Here is a 26086-nt window from a genome sequence, read left to right on the forward strand (position 1 = left end):
AGAGACAATGGAAAAGTTCAATATTGTTAGGACAAGGCCAGGGGCTGTATGGAGAACAGACCGTCAATTGCTCAAATTCAAGTTCACCCTGAAGCTGAAGAAAATTAAAACGAGTCCATGAGAGCCAAAGAACGAACTTGATGATATTCAACCTAAATTTAGAGACTACCTCATAATAGATTTGACGCGTTGAACACTAAGGACCAAAGACCAAACGTGTTGTGGGTGATATCAAGGACATCATACGTGAAGAAAGCAAAAGGTCATTTAAAAGACAGGAAAGAAAAAAAAGACCAAAATGGATGTCAGAAGAGACTCTGAAACTTGCTCTTGAATGTAGAGGGTAATGAGAAAGGAAGAAATGATGAGGTAAAAAAGCTGAACAGAAGATTTCAAAGGGCGGCTCAACAAGACAAAGTAAAGTATTATAATGAAATGTGCAAAGATCTGGAGTTAGAAAGCAAAGAGGGAAGAACTGGAGGAAAAATTCAAGCCTCGAGTTGCAGTAGAAAGGAGTCTGTGGGCAAAATGTTGAGCAACACAAAAAGCATCAAAAGAAGATGGAAGGGAATACACAGAGTCACTGTACCAGAAAGAATTGCTGGATGTTCAGCCATTTCATGAGGTAGCATATGATCAAGAACTGATGGTACTGAAGGAAGAAGTCCAAACTGCACTGAAGGTATTGCTGAAGAACAAGGCTCCAGGAATTGACAGAATACCAACTGAGATGTTTCAACAAATGGATGCAATGCTGGAAGTACTCATTTATCTATGCCAAGAAATTTGGAAGACAGTTACATGGCCAACCAACTGGAAGAGATCCATATGTGTATCTATTCCAAAGAAAGGTGATCCAACAGAATGTGGAAATTATTGAACAATATCATTGACGTCACACACAAGTAAAATTTTCCTGAAGATCATTCAAAAGCAGTTGCAGTAGTACATCGGCAGGGCACTGCCACAAGTTAAAGGGAGGTTCAGAAGAGGACGTGGAATGAGGGATATCACTGCTGATATTGGATGGATCTTGGCTGAAAGCAGAGAATACTAGTAGAAACATGTTTACTGTTGTTTTATTGACTATGCAAAGGCATTCGGCTGAGTTGATTACAAAAAATTATGGATAACATTGTGAAGAATGGAAATTCCAGAACACTTAATTGTGCTCATGAGGAACCTTTACATAGAACAAGAAAGAAGCAGCCATCTGAACAGAACAAGGGGATACTGCATGGTTTAAAATCAGGAAAGATGTGCGTCACAGTTGTATCCTTTCACCATACGTATTCAGTCTGTATGCTGAGCAAATAATCTGAGAAGTTGGAGTATATGAAGAAGAACATGGAATCAGAATTGGAGGAAGGCTCATTAACAACCCACAATATGCAGGTGACACAACCTTGTTTGCCGAAAGCAAAGAGGACTTGAAGCACTTAGTGATGAAGATCAGAGACTACAGCCTTCAGTATGGGTTATAACTCAACATAAAGAAAACAGAATCCTCACAACTGAATCAGTAAGCAACATGATGATTGAAACGGAGAAAGACCGAAATTGTCAAGAATTTCATTTTACTTGGATCCACAGTCAAGAAATCAGTGTATTACATAGGGCAAATCTGCTGCAAAAGCCCTCTTTAAAGTGTTAAAAAGCAAAGATATCACTTTGAGGACTAAGGTGCACCTGACCTACAAAAAACACCCCAGTGCCGTCGAGTCGATTCCGACTCATAGCGACCCTATAGGACACCTGACCTAAGCACCTGGCATTTGAGGAAAATGCATGCGATAGCCGGACAGTAAATATGGAAGACTGAAGAAGAATTGATGCATTTGAATTATGATGTTGGTGAAGAATATCGAATATACCATGGACTGAAAAAAGAACAAATCTGTCTTGGAAAAAGTACAGCCAGAATATTCCTTAGAAGTTAAGGCGATGAGACTTTGTCTTACGTACTTTGGACATGTTATCATGAGGGACCAGTCCCTGGAGAACGACATCATGCTTGGTAAAGTAGAGGAAGACCCTCAATGAGATGGATTGACACAGTGACAACAACAATGGGCTCAAACATAGCACAGATTGTGAGGATGGCACAGGAACAGGCAGTGTTTCATTCTGTTGTGGATAGGGTCACTATGAGTCAGAACTGACTCAGTAGCATCTACCCCCAACAACATAGTTGAAATACAGTTTTTGTTTTTTTTTTTTTTTATGGAGGGGGGGAAATATATCCATGAGTATAGCAACAAAAAGTAGGAAATAAAATGGAGGAGGAGGCAGGAGAAATTGTGTGTTAATTTCTTTTTGTCTAAAAATAAGACAGAATAGAACTGCCCGATAGGGTTTCCAAGGAGCAGCTGGTAGATTCATACGGCGACCTTTTGGTTAGCAGCTGTAGCTCCCCATAGCTCTTAACCAGTACGCCACTGGGGCTCCAAAATATTATTAGTGTTACTAAAAACATACTGTTCAAAAAGACTCATTATCATCAAGTCGATTCCAACTCATAGCGACCCTACAGGACAAAGTAGAACTGCCTGAAATATTTCCAAGGCTGCCACATCTTTCTCCTGTGGAGCGGCTGGTGGGTTCAAACCGCAGACCTTTCAATTAGCAGCTGAGCACTTAACCATTGTACCACCAGGACTTGTTAAAAAAATAAATACTATAGACTTTCCAAATTATCAGGCTTGGAGGAGGAAGGATGAAAGAAAATAAAAAACCTCTAGCAAAAGACTGGAAAGAACAATGTCTATCACAGGCTCCACCGGACTGAGTCCAGTACAACTAGATGGTGCCTGGCTACCACCACTGACTGCTCTGACAGGGGTCACAAGAGAGGGTCCTGGACAGAGCTGGAGAAAAATGTAGAACAAAATTCTAACTCAAAAAGAAAGACCAGCCTTGCTGACCTGACAGAGACTGGAGAAACCCTGAGAGTATGGCCCCCAGACACTTTCAGCTCAGTAATGAAGTCACTCCTGAGGTTCACCCTTCAGCCAAAGATTGGACAGGCCCATGAAACAAAACAAGACTATAGGGGCACACACACCAGCCCAGGGGCAAGGACTAGAAGGCAGGAGGGAACAGGAAAGCTGGTAATAGGAAACCCCAGGTTGAGAAGGGAGAGTGCTGACATGTCTTGGGGCTGTTAACCAATGTCATAAAACAATATGTGTACTGTTTAATGAGAAACTAGTTTGTTCTGTAAACCTTCATCTAAAGTACAATAAAAAATAAATAAAAGATTGGAAAGAATAGTAGGATGCATATACATGGAAAACATTAAATGACCGAAGACCAAATATATTTTACAACAATAAACATAAACAGGATAAACATACCTATTGACTTTAAGATTAACAGCATTAAACCGCACCAAGGGTGTTGTTAAACCTCCAATGACTGTGGGAAAAACAGAACTCCAAATCAGTTGCTAATTTAGAGGAAAGGTCTGGCGATCTATTTTCAAAAGCCAGCAAATGAAAACCCTGGGGATCACAACAGAACAGTGTCTGATCTGCAGTCAGTCATGGGCATGGAGCAAGACCAGACATCATTTTCTTTTGTGTGTGGAGTTGCCCTGATTCCGGTGCTGACTCGATGGTAGCTAACAACAATAACAATAGAACATCACCACAACCTGGCAAAGTATTGCCATAACTGAGTCTTCAAAAGTTTGTTCCACCATCAGGGTGATGACAACATTGTAGGACCAGTGAATTCTGTGGGTACAAATCCATCACCACAAAGTATTAGCTGCAAAGTGAATTCCAGTTGCAGTGCTGTACGAAGCACCAGGCGATGAATACAACATTGTGTACGTCCACAGGTGGTAGTTTGGGCAAAAACCTACAGGAAGAGAATGGAAGTCCATGCCCAGAGTATTGTTGAAGAGCCCAGGGCTGCTTGTTCTTTACGTTGTCTCATCTCCATTCTAGATTTGTGATGTTGCTTATTCTTATATCCCTGTATTTCTTGGGGACTAGAGGCTAGATCTAAATACTTGACTAGGTTCAGGTGAAACATTTTTAGGGCTAAGTTGTGGGTGATGCTGTGTTTCTTGTACTACAGACACATCCAGCAGTCTTCTCCCACTGTTAGTGATGCCGACTTGATCACTAGGACAAGGTGGTGAGGGCCAGCCAGGTCTTGCCATTAGGAAGTTACTTCTTTTCTCCTTTCATTCAGCAAGTTGTCTGTGGGTTGATACTTTGCCACCATGTGAATGTCCAGTTAACCATCAGCATCTATTCATGATGCTTAAGTAAATTAATTCTTTCATCTAATTCTGTCATTCTTTATAGATTTAATACCTGGCATTTTTCTATAAAGAAGTACTTTTTCCTCAGCATTTGGTTACCTTTTCCTACCAGAAAGGCAGAATGGTGCATAATTCTTCCTTTTAATTACCAATTATCAGAATAAAGAGTTGGCTTATTATCACGTTTCATAAATTGGAAGTTGTGTATGTGAGCATGTGTATTAAATATCTTTAACATCTGTGAAATCAGGATACAGCTCGTAATCAATGATGTCTTACACTGGCTGTTGGCTGGGCAGCCATTGTGATGGCACGCTTGTCACCTGTGTTCACATGAATTTAGTCACAGCTTTTCATATTGTTATCTCTTTAGTTGAGTTATGAACATTGTTGATATCACACACGTTAAGTTTAAGTTCTGTTTGTTTAAACTCTCTTCCAAAAAACTACACTGTGATTCAGCACTGAAACAAAAAGTTACTGTGTATACAAAAAAGCATGGAAACAGAGCTTGTCTTAGGCTGGGTTCTCTAGAGGCGCAAAGCCAGTTAAGTGACCATAATTCCATATTTTCTTACAGAGCAGCAGCCCATTTATTTAGCTTACATTTTCCTTTTTTGTGTGCCTATTTTTTATGCATGATATGTAATACAAATTTGTCTAAAGTCTAAAAACGTTTCAGTAAGTGTAAAATGAAAATTTTATAAAAGTGGTAATAAAACACATGTCATGGTTTAAATGATGGAGTTTCATCTTTTCATGGTTCCTAATATAATTGTGCATATTACAGTCAATGAAATGGTCACCTCCAACAGTGATAAAAGAGGGTTTGTCCTTTTGTTTTTTTCCTCTTTCTCTGTTTTGAGCATCACTGATTCAGTAGCAGTCATTCTTTTTTGTTCAGATTGTCTCAAATTTGGCCAACGGGAGCCCCTTTAGGCTGGTTCCTTGTTATTTGCATATGTTCCATCATTATTTGAGCACTTTCCTGTACCAGGTATCCCAGCCTCATATTGTACTTTCCTTGCCTTAGACCTTCAATTAGCTATTTCTCCAAGGACATCTGGTTCTTTTCATGGGTGATAGCATTTAGAAATCAAAATCTGAGAGCTAGGGGTGCTCATAGCTACTGAGTGTCATTGCCTTTATCCCCTTTCAGTGAACAGAACCTGTGTACATAGTGATATTCAAAGTTCAAATTTAACAATACAGGGTTTTTCACATTGGTTTGAATACTTGTCTCTTTTTTCTTACACTGGTTATCTTAGTTCCTAACTTGGGAACCTTTAAGCACCAAATTGTATAACACTGGCTATATAATGCAAAAACTGTATGAAGATAAGCAGACATTTACATAGTGAGAAATTATGATAGGGTCAGTTTCCACATATATAAAATGAGGATAATTAAATTTGTAAATGAGTACTCATTTTATAACTAAACCTACTTGGTTGTAAGTCAATTTTTCTTTCTTGTAGACTTATCTTCTCCCCCATACAGATCCATATTCTGAGGGAAAGAAATGTAATTAAAAGAAACAGTACTTCTAAGAGACTCCTTGGGGTCACCATGTAAGCTGCTGAAAGGGAAAGAGTGACTAGTTTAGCGTGGCCCTTGGAGCTTTGTCAGCCCCTTGAGTTTAGTGGCCTTCCCGGGAGAAACCTGTCCAGCCAGTTTGCAACTTGGCTTGGTTTTGGATATTCGTCCTTTCTCAGCCACTAGGATTGAGTTGCCAAGACTTGGTTTGCACCTTCTCCTTGAAAATATCCTTTCTCTGCCCTTAACCATTTTGAATGTAGAGTTTTTATGATTGAGGGCAGAAGGCAGTCACCAAAAGCCACAGTATGTTCCAGTGAGGGATCCTGCAGTCAGTATGTTACCCTGAATGTTCTCCAGACAATAGAAAGTGGAACGGCGCCCAGAAGGTCTGGCATTTCCTTATGTTCTATTTTCTGTATAGCATGTGGCCTCCAAGCCCCTATAAAGAGCTTTCAGACCGCTACCTCCAACACACACATTCTGTACTCTCTCTTCCTCCCTCCCCCTTCCCCATTCTCTCTCCCTTCCTCCCTCCCACCACCCTCTCTTTGTCCCCCCCTCTTCCTCCCCTCCCCCTTTCCCTTTCTCTACATGCATTTTTCTGTAATCCTCTCTGTTTTTGGTTCAAAATAGTGTATATTTGGAACAGGTCATTTTTAATCCTTTCGTTGGAGATACTCATTTGTTCATGAGACATTTAAGCACTGATAGTTTGAGAACTATGCTAGGTATTTTACATCTCATGTAATCTTCAACAATTCTATGATGAATAAACATTTCAACTGCTTTGAGCTCATAAAAGTGTTTAACTTGTGGCCCACACAGTTTGTTTGGCAGAGCCTGGATAATAGCTAACCTACTGAGTGCCTTTTATGTGCCAAGTACTGTGCTAAGTAAGCCCTTTATGGACAGGATCCCATCTGATCCTCACCACAACCCTGTGAGGTAAATATAGTGTCTTCATTTTCCACATGAAGGGGTGAGGGTTAGAGAGATTGGGAAGGAACTTGTCAAAGTTGCCCAGAGTCTGTCTGCAAAGCCTGTGGCGGTTCTGCAGTACTGTGATAACAATTATGAAGTACTGTGGTGTGAGTCTCGGTATTGCTGTCGTGTACAAAGTGCTGTGGGAGTCTAGAGGGACAACGAGCCTGCAAAAGTCCCGTTGGGCTCCACAGAAAAGGTGACATTTAAACTAGGCCTTGAAAGGTGAGGACAGTTTTCCCAAAAAGAGAAATCAGAGAAGATACTGCTGTCAGTGAGAAAACGTGTCTAATGACACAGGGTGTCAATAGTTCTGTGGCAGGAGCCCATGGTCGCTGTGTCAGGACACAAGGCGGGGAGGAGGGTTGCAGAGGTGGTATGGGGGGCATGTGGGCTGTGCTCTGGAATTTGGGCTCTGTCTTCTGTCTGTTGTGGAGTTGTCAGTGGTGGGTGGTATGATCAGGTCTCCGTTTTGAGAGTATAACTGGTGGTATTGGGTGGGATGACTTAGGAGTGTTGGGGCCACTTAGGAGAGACCAGGATAGTAGTTCAGGCAAGAGTAGGGAGCCAGACCTGGGACAGTGGGGACAGATGATGAGCCCCTATGAGAAGAAGCCATGGTGGTAAGCCCCATCCATCTTTTCACCTGCTGGGCCACACATGCCATTGTTAACCAATTTTTTTTTTTTTAAACCAGGAACACAGCTGAATTCAATTTTATGAACTTGCTCTTACTCTGCGGTTCTTAGTGTGGGTAATGACACATACGCATTTATGCTTGTGTGTGTATACAGATATATGTGATAGTGTGTGTATACTCTGCCCTGTTGCATATTATACATGTTATCCTGAAATTTGCTTTTTTTTTTTCACTTAAAATATCTTGGAGGTTATTTTCTGTCAGTAAATCGAGAGCTGACTAACGCCCCTTTTTTTTTTTTCCTCTAAATTTTATTTATTTTGTTGTTGAGAATACACACGGAAAAACATAATACCAATTCAGCAGTTTGTATGTGTAAAATGTAGTGACATTGATTACATTCTTTGAATTGTGCAACCATTCTCACCTTCCTTTTCTGAGTTACTCTTCTCTCACTAACATAAACTCTGCCTCCTAAGGTTTTTATCTTATCTTTTGAGTTGCTGTTGTCAATTTGATCCCATATAGATAGTTTGGTTTTTTGGTTTTGTAAATAGCTCTTAAAAGAGCATAATGCTCAAGGCAGACCTTTTTTTTTTTTTCACTAGTTAAGCTGTTAGGTTTTAAGATGACATTGGGGATATTTTTGGTTTAAGGTTTAAAGATTATCTCAGGGCAACAGTTTCAGGGATTTACCTATCCTCCGTGGCTCCAGAAAGTCTAGAGTCCATGAGAATGTGGATTTCTGTTCTGCATTTTCCTCCTTTTGATCAGGGTTCCTCTATGGAATGTTTAATCAAGATGTTCAGTAATGGTAGCCAGGCACCGTCCGTATTTCCCGGTCTCATGGCAAAAGAGGCAGTTGTTCATGGAGGCAATTAGCCACATATTCCATATCTTCTATTCCTGACTCTTCTTCCTCTGTTGCCCCAGGTGAATAGAGACACTAATTGTTGTGCCTTGAATGGCCAATTGGAACCTTTTAGACCTAGACACTGTGCAACGAACTAGGAGGTAGAACAGAAGCATTAAACACGTTATTAGGCCGGTTACCTGGGATATCCCATGAAATCATGACCCTAAACCTCCAAACCAAGGAACCAGTTTTTGTCATCATTGTAAATATATCTATCATACAACTTTTAGCAATTCAGCTTTTTACAGTATACAACTTATCGTCAGCAATAACAATACTTGGCCATGCAACTCTACCCTTAATCAATGCGATTTTCTCATCACCATTCAACTCCTTTCTCCCCCTCCCTCCCACCCCTGGTGACCAGCAATAGCCTTTGGCTTCTATATATTTGCTTTTTCTTGACTTTTTATGTAAGTGAGGTTATACAATATTTGTCCTTTTCTGATTGGCTTATTTCACTCAGCATAATGTCTTCAAGCTCTGTCCATACTGTAGCATATATTAAGACTTCATTTCTTCTACTTGCTGAGTAGTATTCCATTGTATGTGTGTACCACATTTTGTTTATCCATTCATCTGTTGATGGTCATTTAGGTTGTTTCCACCCTTGGCTGTTGTGACTAGTGCTACAATGAACAGAGGTGCACAAGTCTCTTTTCGAGTCTCTGTTTTAAGGTCTTTTGGGTATATACCTAGGAGTGTAATTACTGGGTCATAAGGTAGTTCTATTTTTAGTTTTTTGAGGAGCATCCCCACTGTTTTCCACAGTGGCTGTACCATTTTGCATTCCCACCAGCAATGGATAAGGGTTCCAATTTCCCCACATCCTTGAGAACTTCTGTTTTCTGTTTTTTTATCTTAGCCATCCTAGTGGGAGTGAAGTGGTATCTCATTGTGGTTTTGATTTGCATCTCTCTGATGGCTAATGATGTTGACCGTCTTTTCATGTTTGGTGGCCATTTGAATATCCTCTTTGGTGAAAAGTCTGTTCAAGCCCTTTGCCCATTTTATGATTGTATTATTTGTCTTTTTGTTAAGCTGTCGAAGTGTTATATGTATTTTGTTTATTAGATTCTTGTCAGATATATGGTTTCTGCAGATATTCTCCCAGTCAGTAGCTTGTCTTTTCACTTTTTTGGTAGTCTTTTGATGAACATAAATTTTAAATTTTTATGGGGTGCCATTTATTTATTTTGTCTTTTGCTGTTTGTGCTTTTGTTATCATGTTAGATAATCCATTGTTAAAAGCTATGCCTAACAGCATTGCCCCTGCTTGTTCTTCTTCTAAGGATTTTATGGTTTTAGTTTGCACATTTATGTACTTAATGCATTTTGAATTTGTTTTTTGTGTATAGAGTGAGGCATGGATCCTGTTTCATTTTTCTGCATGTGGAAATTCAGTTTTCCCAGCACCATTTGTTGAAGAGATTCTTCTTTCCCCATCGAATGGACTTAGCACCCTTGTCAAAAATCGTTTGACTATAGATTTGTGGGTTTCACTAATTCCTTTTGACAGCTATTCAGTGTTTCGTGATACGTACATGCTATGTGTATTTAGCCAATCCTTGATGGACATTTAGGTTGCTTCTGATTTTTTGCCATCAGAAACAGTAATGCAGTGTGTTGTCTTGTACATGTATAATTTTGTACAAATTTAAGTATAACCAAATTCCTAGAAATTTGAAATTCCTAGGAGAAATTGAAATTTTTTAAATCACTGGGTCAAATAGGTTGTGCATTTGTGGTTTTAATGTATTGCAAAATTGCTTTCCATATCACCTGCTTTCCTGTGCCTGATCCAACACAATGAGTTATCCAGCTTCGATGGCGACACACCTGGGAGGTGAAAATGGCCTCTTGTAGCTTTATGTACATTTGAGCCATTTGCATTTCCCTGTCTCAGAACTGTTTTATCCATTTTTTCTCTTATGTCACTGGTCTTATTTAGCTGTAGGAGCTTTCGATATATTAAGGAAATTAGCTTTTTGCCTGGTGTTATTTCCAGGTACCTGCCTCCCCCAGTTCGTTGTTTGCCTTTCAGCTTGGCTTTTGGTTATTACCATAAATTTTTCTTCAAATTTATTTTGTGTGTGTGTGTATGTGTGTGGCTCCTGAATTTCATGTCAGACTTAGGAAAGACCTCCCTACTTTATGATTATTACTATTATTATTATTTTTTTTTAATTTTTATTGAGCTTCAAGTGAACGTTTACAAATCAAGTTTTATGATTATTTTTAAAAAACTTTGATTTTTTTCTTCCAGCACTTGTAGGTTTCATTTTTTCTATTTAAATCTTTCAAACGTTAGTATGTCTTTTGGGGTGAGGTATAAAGCATAGATCGGCTATTTTTCCCCGACTTGTCCCAACACCATGGATTGAACAATTCATTTCCCCCCAGTGATTCAAAATGCCATTAGGTGTCTTATGTGTGGGTCTTGTCTCCCCAGCTAGGTCATAAACTCTGTGAAAGCAGCAATCGGATATTATCCTGTCTTACATCCCCCATAAAGCTGAACATAATAGTCTGCATAAAATAGGTACGAAATTATTTTTTTACATTTTACTAAATTGTGAATTCTTTCTATTAGAAAGTATACAAAACATTCACATACAGTATAATGAAAACTTTAAAAATGCACACCTTTGTAACCGCCACCTAGATCAAGAAATAGGCCATTTCCAGCTCCCCAGAGTCCTCTGTATCCCCTTCCCAATCATGTTTCTCTCCCATCCCCCAGAGGTAACCACCCTCTTGACTTTTGTGATAATTATTTCCTTTTCTTTATATTAATTTCTTCCTTGCATATGAAATTGCCATTTTTGTAGGTCAGTGTCATATGGTTTACCCCACTCATTTTACCACCAGTGTGTGGATCTCTAAGCAGTACAGTTGTTAGTTTTTGAATATTACTTAAATGGAGTCATCCTCTATGTGTTCTTCTGTGGTGTTCTGTCACTCAGTTGTTGACGTTGTGGGATTCACCATGTTGTTGCAGGCTGTTGATTCTCGTTGCTGTATCTATTCCATTCTGTAACTCTACTACGTTTTATTTATCCGTTCCCCTGTTGCTGGGCTATGGATTGTTTCCAGTTCTGACTGTTGGAAACGATGCTGCTGTAAAAATTCTTGTACATGTGTTTTGATGCATGTGACCAAGATTTCATCTAGGACAGGGATTGGTAAATTATGGCCTGCTGACTGGTTTATTATTATTATTAAAATATTTATTGTGTGTTTGTTGAAAGTTTACACAGCAAATTAACAATTTAACAATTTGTTAAATTTAACAATTTCTACAGTTTGTTCAGTGACATTGGTTACATTTTTCAGTGTGTCAGCTTTCTTATGATTTCCATTCTGGTTGTTCCCTTTCCAGTAATCTAGTTTCCCTGCCCCCTTGCCTTCTCGTCTTTGCTTTTGTTGTGTATATGTTGACCATTTGGTCTCATATAGATGATTTTTTAAAGAAGGACAGTACTTACGGATGATACTGTTTATTTTATGTGCCAATCTGTTATTTAGCTAAAAAATGACATCATGGAATAGTTTTGGTTTGAGGTTTAAAGAGTATCGCAGGGCAATAGTCTCAGGGAGTCCTCCAGTCTCAACCAATCCAGTAAGCCTAAACTTTTTAAGAATTTGAATTCTGTTCTACATTTTGCTCCCATTCTGTCAGGCTCCATCTATTGTGTTCCTGATGAGAATGTTCAGTAGTGGTAGCTGGGCACTATCTAGTTCTTCTGGTCTCAGGTTAGATGAGGCTGTGGTTCGTGTAGACTTATTAGTCCTGTAGACTAGTTTCCTCTTTGAGTCTTCGGTGTTCTTCATTCTCTTTTTCTCCAGGCACATGGAGATGAACAGTTGTGTCTTAGATGGCTGCTTGCAAGCTTTTAAGGCCCCAGACACTACTCACCAAGCTAGGATGTAGAACATAAACTTTATGTACTATATTATGCCAATTGGTTGAGTTGTCCCATGAGACTGTGGTCCTAAAAGCCTTCAGACCCCATAAATCAATTCCGCGAGGTGTTTGGTTAAGTCTAAGAAGTATTCGTGTTTGTGTCCCCTGCACTTGCTGCCTGTTTTTGTAAATAAAGTTGTGTTGGAACACAGCCATGCCCTCTTGTTCACATATTGTCTATGGCTGCTTTCACACTTCAAGGGTAGAGTTGAGTAGTCGTGGCAGAGATTGTATGGCCTGCAAAGTCTAAAATATTTACTATCTGGCCTTTATAGAAAAAGTTTGCCAACTCTTGGTTTAGAGTACAGACCTAGAAATGGAATCGCTGGGTCGTAGAGTATGTGAATCTTTAGCTTTACTAGATAATGGTAAACGGAATTCCAGAGTTGTTAGATCTTGGCCTTGACAACACTTGGTTTTATCAGATTTTGACAGTTTTGCCAATTAGGTCATTGTGTAATGGTGTTTCACTGTAGTTTTAATTTGTGTTTTCTGATTTCTAATGAGGTTGAACCCATGTTTTTGCACATTTTAGGCCATTTGGATTTCCTGTTTTGTAATATGCCCATTTGTTTTCCTGTTGGTGGTTTGCCTTTGTAAATTAATGCTGATTAGTTGATCATTCCAAATAATGTTTACACTTTGTGTTTCTGCAGAACAAATAGTGGAGAAAGATGAAGGTCCATATTATACTCACCTGGGATCTGGCCCCACTGTAGCCTCTATCCGGGAACTCATGGAGGAGCGGTGAGTAATGCACAGATGCCCAAGGAGAAATAAGGATTTTTAGCACCTCTCATTTTCTCTGCCATGTACCAGGCAACATACAGAAGGAAAGCCTTGATATCCAGATTGTCGAAGGTTGAGTATGGGGTTCTCACCTCCAGTGCATCTAGATTTCTTTTGGTCTGCCTTCAATCTCTCTCTCTGTCCCTCTTTTTCTTGAAATGTTTTTATTGAAGAAACATGGTGGTTTGTCCTGCTGAGTTTCCCACAGTCTCAATTTTGTTGATTGCTTTCATGTGGTAGCATTTAACAAGTCTTCTGCCCTCTGTTTGTCCTGCAAATCGGAGTTAGATCTAGATCTGAAAGTTTGGTTATAGTTGTTTTCTCTCTCTCTTTTTTCCGCTCTCAAAACTGTATCACAAGTGGTATTTTGTACCTCCATTAGGAGGGATGTAATGTCTCATCTTCGGCTGGTGGGAGCCTGTTCAGGTTGTCTCCTGAGTCCTTTTGACACAATCCTAGGAACTTTTAATAGTTTTCTTGATTTCTGATATGACTCCATGTGCCAGGCTCATGTTGTACAGTTGTCTGAGAAGTTCCGGCTCCTTTTATTGGGGGGGAAAAGTATTTAGAAAACAGAATCTAGGTTCTATGGGTGCTTGTTGCTACTGGTTTTTTGGTTGTTACTTAGTGAATACAATATGAGTTTATACTGACATTTCCAATTCAAGTTTAGACTATATGGTTTTTAATTATCACGACAGTTTTTAGTTTTGTGTATAGATACTTTAAAATCTGTATACACGTCCATATCAGATAGAAATACTATGAGTTCCAGTATATGGAGAGGTAATATAGTAGGGGAGGAGCCCTGGTGACACAGTGGTTAAAGCGCTTGGCTGCTAACTCAAAGGTTGGTGGTTCGAACGAATCTATCACTCCAAGGGAGAATGATACGGTAGTCTGCGTCTGTAAAGATCACAGCCTTGGAAACCCTATGGGGCAGTTTTACTCTGTCCTAATAGGGTTGCTATGAGTCAGAATCAGCTCAACGGGAATGGGTTTGGTTTGGTTTTAATATACTGGGTTAAGAGTGTGGACACTAACTAGAGCTAGACCATGGTCAAGTCCTGGCCCTGCCGTTTACTGCTCTACTTCTCTGTGACTCAGCTGTCTTATCTATAAAATGGAAAGGATGATAAAATTCCCATCTTTTAGGAGGCGTGTTGTGAAAATAAAACTGAGTGGATATCTCTAAAGCTTTTTAGTGCCTGGTGCCCAGTAAGTGCAGTATAGGGTGGATGTCATTGTCTGCCTACATGTGCACATGTGTGATTGCATCCTTTGACAAGCATTAGTATTTTCAGAGTAGAGGCGAAGGTTAGATGTAAACATATTTTACAAATGTATGGAAGGCTGAGTGGTTTAGAGTTTCCACAAATTTGGGAACCAGGGGAGCCAAATTAATCTTGTCATTAACGTTGCAGGGAGTGTGGGTTTGAACTGAATAACTAACAGCTTCCCTGAACTAATAAAAGGTAAGATGGGTGGAGGGCAATGATCTGCTATAATCACGCTTAATTATCCTATACCATCTGGAAACATTTATATTCAAAGTAGCCCATCAGAAAAGTGTTTGATCAAAGACCCAATCTGAAGTTCAAGTCTGATTTAAAGGGCACTTCTGATTCTAGGAGAATGACATAGCTCTAAAACAGCATGTGTAGTGGACATGTGCATCTGCATGTACCCGTACCCTGCAGTTTTGAGGCTGGGCCAGGCATCATTTTGTCCGGTGATTTTTGTAAGGAGTCTTGACACTATTCCTAAGGAATCTTGACTCTGTTCTTTGCTGGCTGAGGGCTGCAGGAAAGTGAAATGTAGAAGTTTGATCTCTGGGACAGTTTTTTTTTTTTTTTTTTTTGGAAACAATTTTATAAGAGTTCCAGACAGCTCCTGTCTTAGTTATCTTGTGCTACTGTAACAGAAATACAAGTGGGTGGCTTAACAAACGAATTTATTTTCTCACAGTTTACGAGGCTGTAAGTCCGAATTCAGGGCATTGGCTCTAAGGGAAGGGTCTCTCTACCTCTGTCTCCTCTGGGGGAAAATCCTTGTGCCCCGCTTCTTTATCTTTGCCTCAGCTTTCCTAGCAATCCTTGGAGATCTCCATGTGGCATATATTTTCCCCATTCCTGCTTCCTTGATTTTGTGTCTAATCTGTTCTTTTTATATCTCAAAAGTGATTGCTTAAGACATACCCTACCCTGATAGGGCCTCATTAACATAACAAAGAAAACCTTATTCCCAAATGGAATGACATCTACAGGTTAGATGTTTAGAACACATCTTTTTAGGGGGCACAATTTAATCCATAACAACTCCCTTAAATAACTTTTTATAAAAGAATATGTTTTAAAATGAGGGTTAATTAAGAGAGAGTGATAAAGTTTAGATTCAACCCATTTTTTCTCACTGCTTTAAAAATAACGGCCAACTGTAGATTCTTCAGAAACTGATCCAAGGGAGGAATTCTCCACAGACCAGGAATACTTACGTTTTTCCTCAGCAACTGGTAGATTTTTATCTTGAGGAGCTTGTAAATCATGTGGCAGACTGCGGTTGCAGCTTTCTGTTGGCTGCTACTATGCTTAGAGCCGGATTTGTGTACCTCCATCAGGAAGAACGTAAGATCTCATCTTGGCCGGTAGGGGAGCCTGTTCAACTTCACACCCAAGTCCTCTTGACATGACCCTAACGGGTCTTTTACAGCGTCGTTGCTTTCCCATATGATGAGATATTCTGGGCTCATCTCTCAAAAATACACAAAAGACCCTGCTGTTTGTATTTTGCATACTAAAATCATCTGTCTTTTCCACCTGTACTCTGACTTTGTCACCTGGTATTCTCATGTATGTCTTTTAAAACTATTTTCTGGAACAAGGAGGAGAATGAATGATTGGTGTCAATCATCTGGCTGATGGTCAAGTTTATGAATGGTCCAGGCTGCCTCTTCCCTAGGTCTTTCTCTGTAGGAGCACTCCAATGCCAGGACTTGGTCAAAGGCAGGGAGGGGAAGTAAACGGAAATCAAGGAGTTGTTGGTGCTTTTGGCTTCTCTTTTAAAGATTTGGAGAAAGAATGGGAAGGTTGAAAGCAAATCCTAAAATATTATTCCAACTTATTTATGGTTTTCAAGCCTCCTTAATAAGGTCTTTATTTTTTTCCATAAAATATATATAAAATAACATCTGTTGTCTTTGGCTGGGTTCCCTAGCGAAGCAAAACCAGTGAAGTATATATATAGAGAGAGAGAGAGTTAGCTCAAAGAAATGGCTCATGTGGTTGTAGAGTCTGGCAAGTCCCGAGTCTGCGGGTCAGGTGTCAGGCTAGGGGCTTCTCCTGACTAACCGAGCAGCAGGGGCTGACGAATCCAAGGCAGGCTGCTGGCTCAAGTCCCAAGTACCAGAGGTCAGGTGATGACAAACCAAATGAAGGATCCAGAGCAAGCAAGTGAGCTTTGTCAGAATGTCCATATATATTAGACGCAGGCCACACTCCTGAGGAAACTCTCCTTAAAACGGATTGGCTGATCACATCATGGAGGATGACTGCATCATTACATAACTGCCAAACCGTTGAGAATCATGTCTCAGCCAAGTTGATGCACAGCGTTAACCATCACATTTGCTAATTCAGCATTTTTCAGGTATACGATTTAGTGACACTAGGTACATTTGTCATGTTGTCCAACCACCACCCATAATCATTGTCAAATATCCCATCACCATAAACAAATACTGCTTCCTAAACAATGACTCTTCCTTTCCCCCTCCTTCTCGTCCCTGGTATCCACTAATAAGCTTTGGTCTGTATACATTTGCCTATTCTTGTTATTTCATATAAGTGAGGACATATAATATTTGTCCTTTTGTGATTGATTTATTTCACTGAGCATGAGATTTTTGAGGTTCATCTGTGTTGTAGCGTGGATCAGGACTTCATTTCTCTGCATGGCTGAGTAGCACTCCATTGTATGTATGTACCACAATGAAGTCCTTATTGTTGTAGGTGACTGGAGTCCGTTGGAAAGCCCGTATCTGACCATGGTGTGCCGCACAGAGCCGTATGTCCTCTGGTGGGGAAGGAGGTTCTCTGCAGCCTAGAAGTGTTGTTAGCTGCTGCTGAGTAGACTCTGACTCACGGTGACCTTATGCGCAACAGAGTGAAACATTGCCTAGTCCTGCATCATCCTTACAACCACAGTGTGTTTCAGTCCATCATTGAAGCTATTGAGCCAATCCATCTTACCAAGGGTCTCCCTCACCCTCGCTGGCCCTCTACTGCACCAAACATGACGTTCTCTAGCAGTTAATCCCTCCTGATGATGTGTCCAAAGCAAGCGAGTTGAACAGGGTTCTATTGTGATCCATAGGGTTTTCGTTGGCTGATTTTTGGAAGTAGATCACCAAGCCTTTCTTCCTAGTCTTAGTCTGAAAGCTCCATTGAAACCTGTCCACCATGGGTGACCCTGCTGGTGTTTGAGATACTGGTGACATAGTTTCCAGCATCACAGCAACCCTTATGGCACCACAGTGTGACAAACTGACAGGCAGATGGTGGATCCTAGGAGTTAGGTGTTCATTAAATGCTTATTCCAGAAACAACCAACGCCGTGTTAGCAAGTCCTCTGAGCTTTGAGAGAGCTGGTCTCATTGCTGTGTGGGAGAGATAATTCTGAAGAAGCACAGTTTTAGATGAGTGGTTCTCAAACTGGACCATGCTTCACATTCACATGGACGACTTGTCAAAGCAGATTGCTGGGCCCCAACACAGAGTTTCTGGGTTGTCCACCATGGTGACCCTGTTGGTTTGCATTCCTAACAGCTTCGCAGAGAATACAGATGCTAGTCATCCTGGGGCTGCCTTTTGAGAGCCCGTGGCTGATATTGCCAGGTTACCTTTTGAAATAAGATTTCAGCCTCTCCTTCCAGACTTAGTTTAGGGTCTAGGAGTTCCTCTCGATACTAGAAGGAACTTTTAACAGTAGGCCAGTAGTAAGATGTTTAAGGAGAAAGAACTAAAGTGATGATTTTGCTGGTTGGTTGGTTGTCTTTAAACACAAAGAGACAGTTTTGGTTTTTAAAAAATCTAGTTGATCAGACCGTGCTTGGCCCTTTGATTTGCTCTCTCACATGAAGTCTGAAGTTCAGTGCAGTAAGCATTTCTCACAATGGCAGGATGGTGGGGAAAGTCCTGGTCAAAGTGCCCGAGCCAGTGTCCTCAGCTCACCCTCCTGTGGGGAAAGTGATATTCCTTCCGTTGGCGGCGAGAGCAGTGCAGGCACCTTGGCTCTGCTTCCATCCCAGGACATACAGCATGCCCATGCCCTGCACCGTGGGCAGCTTCCTGATAAATGCTGCTGAATTGAAAGTTCCCAGGAGCCAGACAGAGGCTGCGCTGTCTGGTCTTTTCCTCTTGATCCAGACCACAGTATGCAAACTCCCCAGTGTCCTGTCTTCCAAACACTTTCTGTAAGGGACTAACCTAGCCTTAGAGTTTTAATGTTGTAATTGTCAGGAACGCTTTACCCTTCCCTAAGATCTTGAGTTACACGGAGATCATGGAACCTGAGAAACTTTAAGTCAATGTTTTAAAAAAAATCTTTGCTCTCTTTTTTAATTATAAAAATAAAGCACGTCTATAAAACAAGCATTGTTTAAAACTCTGTTAACAGTGAAGAAGCTCTCCACCAATTATCTTTCCCACTTTTGTTTAAAGTTCGATGCTTACCTTTCCACTTTTCCTAAGCCTTTACAGAGATACACATAAGTGTATGGAGAAATTTTAAACCAAACGGAATCAACCATGAGATACCCACTGTTCGCAGCTTACTTTTCCCCTTGCTTCATTTCTTTCCAGTGTATAGAGTTCTGTCCAGTCCTTTTTGATGGCTACATAGTTTTCCATTTATGACCACATACATTTTGTTGAGCCAGTTCCATACTGGACATTTCCCTTGTTTCTTTTTTTTTTTCCCTTGATACAACAATGAGTATTGTGTTCCTAAATCTTGGTGCATTTGTGTAGTATTTCTGAGGCATAGATTCCCAGAAGTGGAGTAGAAGAGAGAAAGGATATATGTATTTTAAACTGTAATAAACCAAACAAAACTCATTGCCACCAAGACGATTCCAACTCATAGTGACCCTATAAGACTGAGTAGAACTGCCCATAGGGTTTCCAAGGCTGTAACCTTTACAGGAGCAGACAGCCATGTCTTTCTCCTGAGGAGCAGCTGGTGGGTTTGAACCGCTGACCTTTCTGTTAAGCACATAACTACTGTGCCACACCAGGACTCCTTTTAAACTGTAATAGCTATGATCAAATTACCCTCTATAAAATAGTTTATTAAAATAATATGCCATGACAAAGATGGATACATTACAGAAATCAGGACAGTTTGATTTAGACAGTCTGTTAAAATAATATACTATGTTAATTGATCAAAGGAGAAAACTCATTTAGCCATCTCCTTAGATGTTGATTACATATTTGATAAAAGCAAGCAATTCATGATTAAAAACCCTTAGAACAAGAGACCCAAGTACAACCCTTCCAAGTAAGGAAGTCTGTCTCTACCCAAAAGTCAGCCAGACCCGTCCTCAGTGACAACTTGTCAGAAACGTTTCCAGCAGAGTCAGGAAGTAAGCAGAGTGTCTCCTAGCGCTTTGAGAGGACCAGCCAGTAGAGAGACAAGAGACTGAAGTAGAGGTATAAATAGTGGAAAAGAAGTGGGACAAATTACCATTATTTCCAGATGAAACAATTTTGTACTTGAAACCAAAAGCCATTAAAAATAAGATGATTCAATAAGGTGGCTAGTTTACATTATTTAGAATAATAATTAAAAAATATATATATTTATTGGGCTCTCACCCCATACCAGGATCATCGAAACATTTTAAATAATGTATCCCACGTGCATCTTGTTTAATCTTTTACCAAACCTAGGAGGTAGGAACTATTTTTACCCCCATTTTACAGATGAGGAAACCGTGGCTTGGCGAAGTTCAGCAATTTAGCCACAGTCACAGAGGAAAAAAGTACCTGGGCTGGCCTTGTCTGATCTCCAGGGCTGTACTTTAACCACCGTTGCCCCTTGTGCTTGTCTGGCCTTGGGCAAGTCAGTTCAACTCTGGAGACCATAGATTGATCACCTCTTAATCATGGTGTGATTAATCAGATGGCCTCAGAGACCTGCAGCTCTGAAACCCTGAGTATGCACGTGTCGGGCAGGGGAGGGGTATATGTAGGAATGAGACACGTTGCTGTCCAGGGAATCCTTGCAGCCGGTATTTGGTGCCTAGCAGGGTCGTTTTCCCCCAACCTTGATGTTTGTCCTCATTTTTAATGCCAAGCTTTTAAATGCCATCAGGCAACTATTGAAAGGGAGCAGCAGTAAGGATTTCCTTGTTTGTTTGTTTATTGAATTCACAAATAGCTAACTCTCAGGATGACTTGGCTGATGGGACTGAACACGTGCCTATGGGTCGCCTTTGGTTTCCGCACCTTCCTGAAGGCTCAAAGGTAGTCATCAGGGGCCTCTGCTTGACTTCCTGCCCTGGGACAAGTGGACCGCACGGGCAGGAGCAGACAAGGAGGTGAACCAGAGGGCCGGGACATCTGAGTGGCCGCTCTGTCCCCGGAGCCTCCAAGCACAGGATGGACATGTCAGTCTTGCCCTTTCTTCTCCTTTGCCTCCACAGCGGATTCCTCTGCCCCAGCAACGCACAGTGAGTTTCCTTCTGACTGAAAGTCGTTTTCCCTTGGGATCCTGCTGTGCTAACCGTGGTCTCTGTCTCCCTCTCCAGGTATGGGGAGAAGGGGAAAGCCATCCGGATCGAGAAGGTCATCTACACCGGGAAGGAGGGGAAGAGCTCGCGTGGCTGCCCCATTGCAAAGTGGGTGAGTGTTGGGACCCCACGGCCAAGGCTGTGCTGCTCTCTCCTCTGGCCCCCTCAACTCCTGGGCTGAGCTGTAGGGCTGGAGTGTGTGTGTGTGTGTGTGTGTAAGAACCAGACGTGTTTACCGTCCAGGGAACGGGACCCTTGGAGCTGGCATTTGGTGCCTGGTGGGGTCATTTACCCCCAACCTCATCTCTTTGTCCTTATCATGTCCAAGTGTAACCTCCAACATCCTCATATTGCCGTACTGTCGCTGTGGTTCACGGCTGTGAGATAGGAGAAGGGCAAGCTGGAGATGCTGTCATTACCCAAGGTGGGGGCTGAAGCCTTGGCCCCACGTGGGCCACTTGACGACTCTTCCCCTTTGTGTGCTGTGGACCTGCCAGTGTTCCTGTCTTTTACCTGGAAGCCAGGGGAGAAATGGAAGGCAGGCATGCTGTGACTGGCCTGGGGGACGAGGCTGGGCTTCTGGCAGCATTGGGGACCACCCTGGCTGCTGCCTTGCTTCTGAGCCACTATTTCCTACAAGGCAGCCTGAGTGCCTCAGCGGGGGGACATAAAGGACCAAACAGTTCTGGCCTTGCCCTTCACGTCCACAAAGAGACTTCAAATAGTTGAGCACCTGCTTCTGCAGAATGAATGCTTCAGAACAACAGAAGTTTGTTGAGTACCTGTGTGTACTGCTCTGCACTGGGTGTGCAGTCGGGGGAGTGTGCCTAGAAGGGAAGGTTCTGTCCCTGCTTGTAACTTAGAGACTCATGAAATAAAATCATGCGAGGCTTGAGTAAGTGAGGATTAACTCTGAGAGGCAGACTTGGTGTTGTAGATGGGGGGCAATGGACATGAGTGGTGGGAAGAATATTCAGGCTAGGCTTCCCAAAGAAGGTAGGCATGCGTGGGGCGGTAAATACAGGTCATATTAAATGGGCTGAGGAGAGCGTAGAAAAAGTCCAGGTCAGTGGAGTCATGTGGGCAAAGGCAGAGAGGCTGGATGAAGGCAAAGAACCAGGGAGGGTGGCAAGATGTCCTTGGTCAGCACATGTCCAGCTGTGCACCTGCCTGTTTTTAGCCGGCATATACCCCATGACTCCTGTCTTTGTGTTTAGTGAAAGTAAAAGGGGTCTGAACTTGAACTACCTCATATGTATTTCTAGCAGTTTCCGGTCTGTTGCAGAACTATATATAACAACAGAACCTGGAACCACTTAGAGCATTCACAGGTGTGAAGAAGCCTGTTGTCCACACCCTGTGAAAGATGGCCATTGCAGTGGAAGTTAGACTGTGTCCCTGATGTGGCCGATCAGGGTGGGGTGCTGTCTCCCTAGAGAATCCTTAAGGGAAATGTCTTTCCCTGAAGAGGTGGCGTCTGTCCCCTTTCTCCTGCTAATTCATATAGTCGTTTACGAATCTCAAAGTCTTAGGCAGGAAACTGAAGACCTCTGGGGCTCAGGTAAAGTTAGAGCCTTTCCCAACTATAGTTGGGGACTTCAGATAAAGTTGGCACGATAGGGAAAGAGAACAGCTAGATATGCGAGTGTGCGTTTCCAGACCCTGGCTGCACATGGCACGGCATTGGCTCTTGATCAAGGCCTGTGTGTCTCTGCTGTGGGGCTGGAAAGAGATTGCTTGCCTGGAGATCGGCTGACCAGGAGGGGAGGAGGGCAGTGCCCAGGTGGAGTGTGAGAGCAGCCCCGTGGCTGTGAGAGGGACCACGGTGAGGTGGGAGAGGAACTATGCCTCGGCTCTGTGGACAAAGCCCCCGGAGCACGTGCAGCACAGCCACCTGGAGCTTACGTCCTAGCGTGGCCATCACTCAGCCCTGGTGGGTGGTACAGCTCTGAAGGAGAAGACCAGGTAGAAGGGAGTGAGTAGTGAGGTGTTCCCAGCTGGGGACAGCACGTGTCTGATGAGTGAAGAGAGAAGCAGAGGAAAAAAAAAATTTTTTATGGGAAGAACAAATGAGTGATAGATCACAGATTATTACAGTGGCAGGAAGTGTCAGTGCTAAGCTCTATTTTTTGTTTTTCTTGCAATCTCATTTAGTGTGGTGGACTTCTCTTATTTTTTGGCTACACAAGTGCCAAATACCCCATGTATTTTGGTGGGAAGGGTCTTCTAAAGAGTTCTACCTCCTTTGGAAGTTGGAGCAGGGGTGGGTATTCCTTCTCCTGCCCCCCCTGGGAGAGTCACACACAAACGCCTAGAAGGACAGATGTTCTTAGTGGCTGCATGGTGGTGTTGAGAGCCTAGGGCAATAGATATAGTTCTCCATGGCCACTGGCACGTGGCAGCATCCAGCTGCCCATGGTGGACATCTCCTATGGTTCTCCTCACCTCATCTGATGCCATGTCTAGAGCCTGAATTTTCTTTTCCAACCAGGGTTTATGTCTGTCTGCAGCCTAGAGCCCCAATCAGTACTTTCAGCTGAAGGCAGAGAACCTGACAAGTTCTAGATTTGACTAACCAGGATCTTGGGGACAAACTCAAGGCACATCACAGATGCTCAGTACTGTATATTGAGAGAATGATATAGGGAAGCAGTGGGGCGGCCCAGGGAGCTTCTGGTGACTCTGATTTTAAGGTGGCATGTACAAAATATGGAAGACATACCAAATAACCAAGCATGAGTAAGACAGTGACCCAGATAGCATTCAGCAGGCTCGGAATAAACGGAGGCATGCTGGAAACAAACACTGCAGACAACAAAAATGGGCTTTTGGTAGAGAACCTTTGGGGTGCTGTTGGGCCAGCCTGTAAAGTTAACAAAGGTCAAAAACACCATTTGCAGCCTGCCCTACAGATTTTAAACTTGCCAGGCACCATGATCACATAAGCTAATTCCTTAAAATAAACATGATATTAAAAAACAAACAATAGTTGCTATCAAGTTGATTCCGACTCATGGCGACTCCATGTGTGTCAGAGTAGAATTGCTCTACATAGGGTTTTCAGTGGCTAATTTTTTGGAAGTAGATCACCAGGCGTCTCTTCTGAGGCAACTCTGGATGGGCTTAACCGGCAGCGTTTTTGGTTAGCAGCTGAGCATGTTAACCATTTTCACCACCCAGGACTCCTAACAAAAGTGAGAGGCAGGTATTTGGTGTGATGGTTAGTTTTATATTTCAGCTTGGCTAGGCCAGTTATTTAATCAAACACTAAGATTGCCAGGTCTTTCTTCTGTAGCACCACTGGAGAGGCAGGTATTTGAAGGACAATTGGGGGTTTGGTGGAGAGGACTTGTGTGGGAAACTCCAGGAGCTGGTGGAAATTATGGGAGGTCAGATTTTGGGTTTTGTTGGGCGTTGTGTTGCTGTTGGTTCAGTGCTCAGAGAATTCCTGCCCAGAAACTGGTGAGATGGTTATGATTCTGTGAAATGTTTATGATCCTTTGAGACTCTGTGGCAGACTATGAACCGCCTGTTTCTGGGCTTGGATGCGAGTGGGTGCGTGCTTTTCATTGGCCTTTGTCTTAAGCACTTTGTGCATTTCATCCTGTTGGGCTCCTTCATAGGACTGTGGGCACAAAGTGCCTCTCTGTTGTTTTCTTGTAGTTTTTGAGTGTACCCCTATAGGCCTGTGAGAATGTAGCCCCAGAGAGCTGCCTAGTCACATTTGTGCTTGCACTTGGGAGACCAAAAAGACATGGCATAAATCGCAGCTTTGACAGGTTGGGTCTGTGCATCTGGACACACATCCCAGGAGTGCAGTTAGCCGGTGAGCTGCCCTGGACTCTGAGCAGAGGCTGACAGTAGTGCTTCGAGAACCAGCCCTAGTCACAGAGACCACTGTGGCATCAGTTTCTGTAGATATGTGTCAATGCCCATGACGTGCCCGGCTCGGGGATAAGCAGTGAAAGGGACGTGCTCCCTGCCTCCACAGAGTCCTGTGGGGAAGCCATTCCCCACACAGGCAGTCCTAACACAGTGTGGCAATTTCATGTCATGTTCACTGCTACTGATCCCCAAAACACAACTTAACAGATAACAATGTGATGGATGCTTCGGTGCTGTAGTCCCGAGCAGAAACTCAGGACCAGAGGTTTGTTTTCATCAGCATGCAAAGAAAAATTAAAAAATTCGAGTTTGGCATTCAAACGTTTTTAAAAAGGAAGATTTCATATAAAAATCTGGATTTCCATTTTTCCTTGCAAAATTGGATAAGTTAACTGCACTAGGCTGGACTTCCCACCAGACAGTGGTCAGCAGAGGGAAGGCATGGCTTCCCCCTTTTGATGAGGCATATGGTTTTCAGTTTGCTGTGGTCCCCATCACTCCCTAGTCTCATGTCTGGCCCACTTCCTTATCCTGCCTGCCTGGCTGCCCCTGTAGACAGCTCCCTGCATTGACTTACTCACGACCACATCTGTCTCCAGCCCAGGCTTCTTCTGACCGCCACTGTTTTTCCAATTGCGCCTGTTAGAAATGTCCACTCAGGTATCCCTAAGTATCCAGCCTTAGCAGGTTCCCAATTAGCTTGTCCCTAAGTGACACCCACCCCCCACCCAGTCTCCAGGGCCGTAAACGATGGAAGTCATTTAAGACTTATCTCTGCCCGTCGGTCCCCTCTGTGGTCAGGTGGTCCCAACGTCACTTGGGAGCCTAAATGTCTCTGGAATCCTTTTCCTATTTCTTTCCCCACTGCCATAGTTCAGGACTTTACCTGTCCTGTGTTGATGGTCTCCCAGCTTGTCTCCCAGTCATACCCTGTTCTAAAGCATGACGCTGTTCATGGAAGCCCCCTGCTTAGAATCCTCCGTGGAACCCCGCCTGCAGAATTGAGTGCTTGCTCTTTAGTGAGCCACTCAAAACCCTTCCCAGTCTACCCTGCCCACCTTTCCTCCCTCATCTACCCCTCCTCACAGGCCTTCCAGATCTTGTCTGTTCTTTGGGGAAGATTCAGACCCTCACTCCTCAGCTCCTGGGACCCCCTGCCCTGACCTTCTGTGAGCCAGGACGTAGTCTCAGGAATGAGTGAATGAGTGAGGGGAGAACCTGACCGAGGCAATGGTGGGAGCCTGAGGTCTTGCGCAGTGCGGTGCTTTCTAAATAAGCACACGCAGATAGGCAGCATTTTC

At 42.5% G+C, this 26086-nt stretch overlaps 1 protein-coding gene across 8 annotated transcripts in view; it reads left to right on the top strand.

The window, feature by feature from the left end:
• Window positions 1–26086, top strand: part of TET3 (tet methylcytosine dioxygenase 3) — a 123802-nt gene that overhangs the window by 79867 nt on the left and 17849 nt on the right. For all 8 annotated transcript variants that reach the window (XM_064268741.1, XM_064268742.1, XM_064268743.1 and 5 more), the window contains 2 exons: window positions 12976–13066; window positions 20919–21012. In XM_064268741.1, the coding sequence (XP_064124811.1) occupies window positions 12976–13066; window positions 20919–21012 (185 nt within the window). The remainder of the gene's footprint in view (window positions 1–12975; window positions 13067–20918; window positions 21013–26086) is intronic.

Source organism: Loxodonta africana, chromosome 15, assembly GCF_030014295.1.
Source record: "Loxodonta africana isolate mLoxAfr1 chromosome 15, mLoxAfr1.hap2, whole genome shotgun sequence".
NCBI lineage: Eukaryota > Metazoa > Chordata > Mammalia > Proboscidea > Elephantidae > Loxodonta > Loxodonta africana.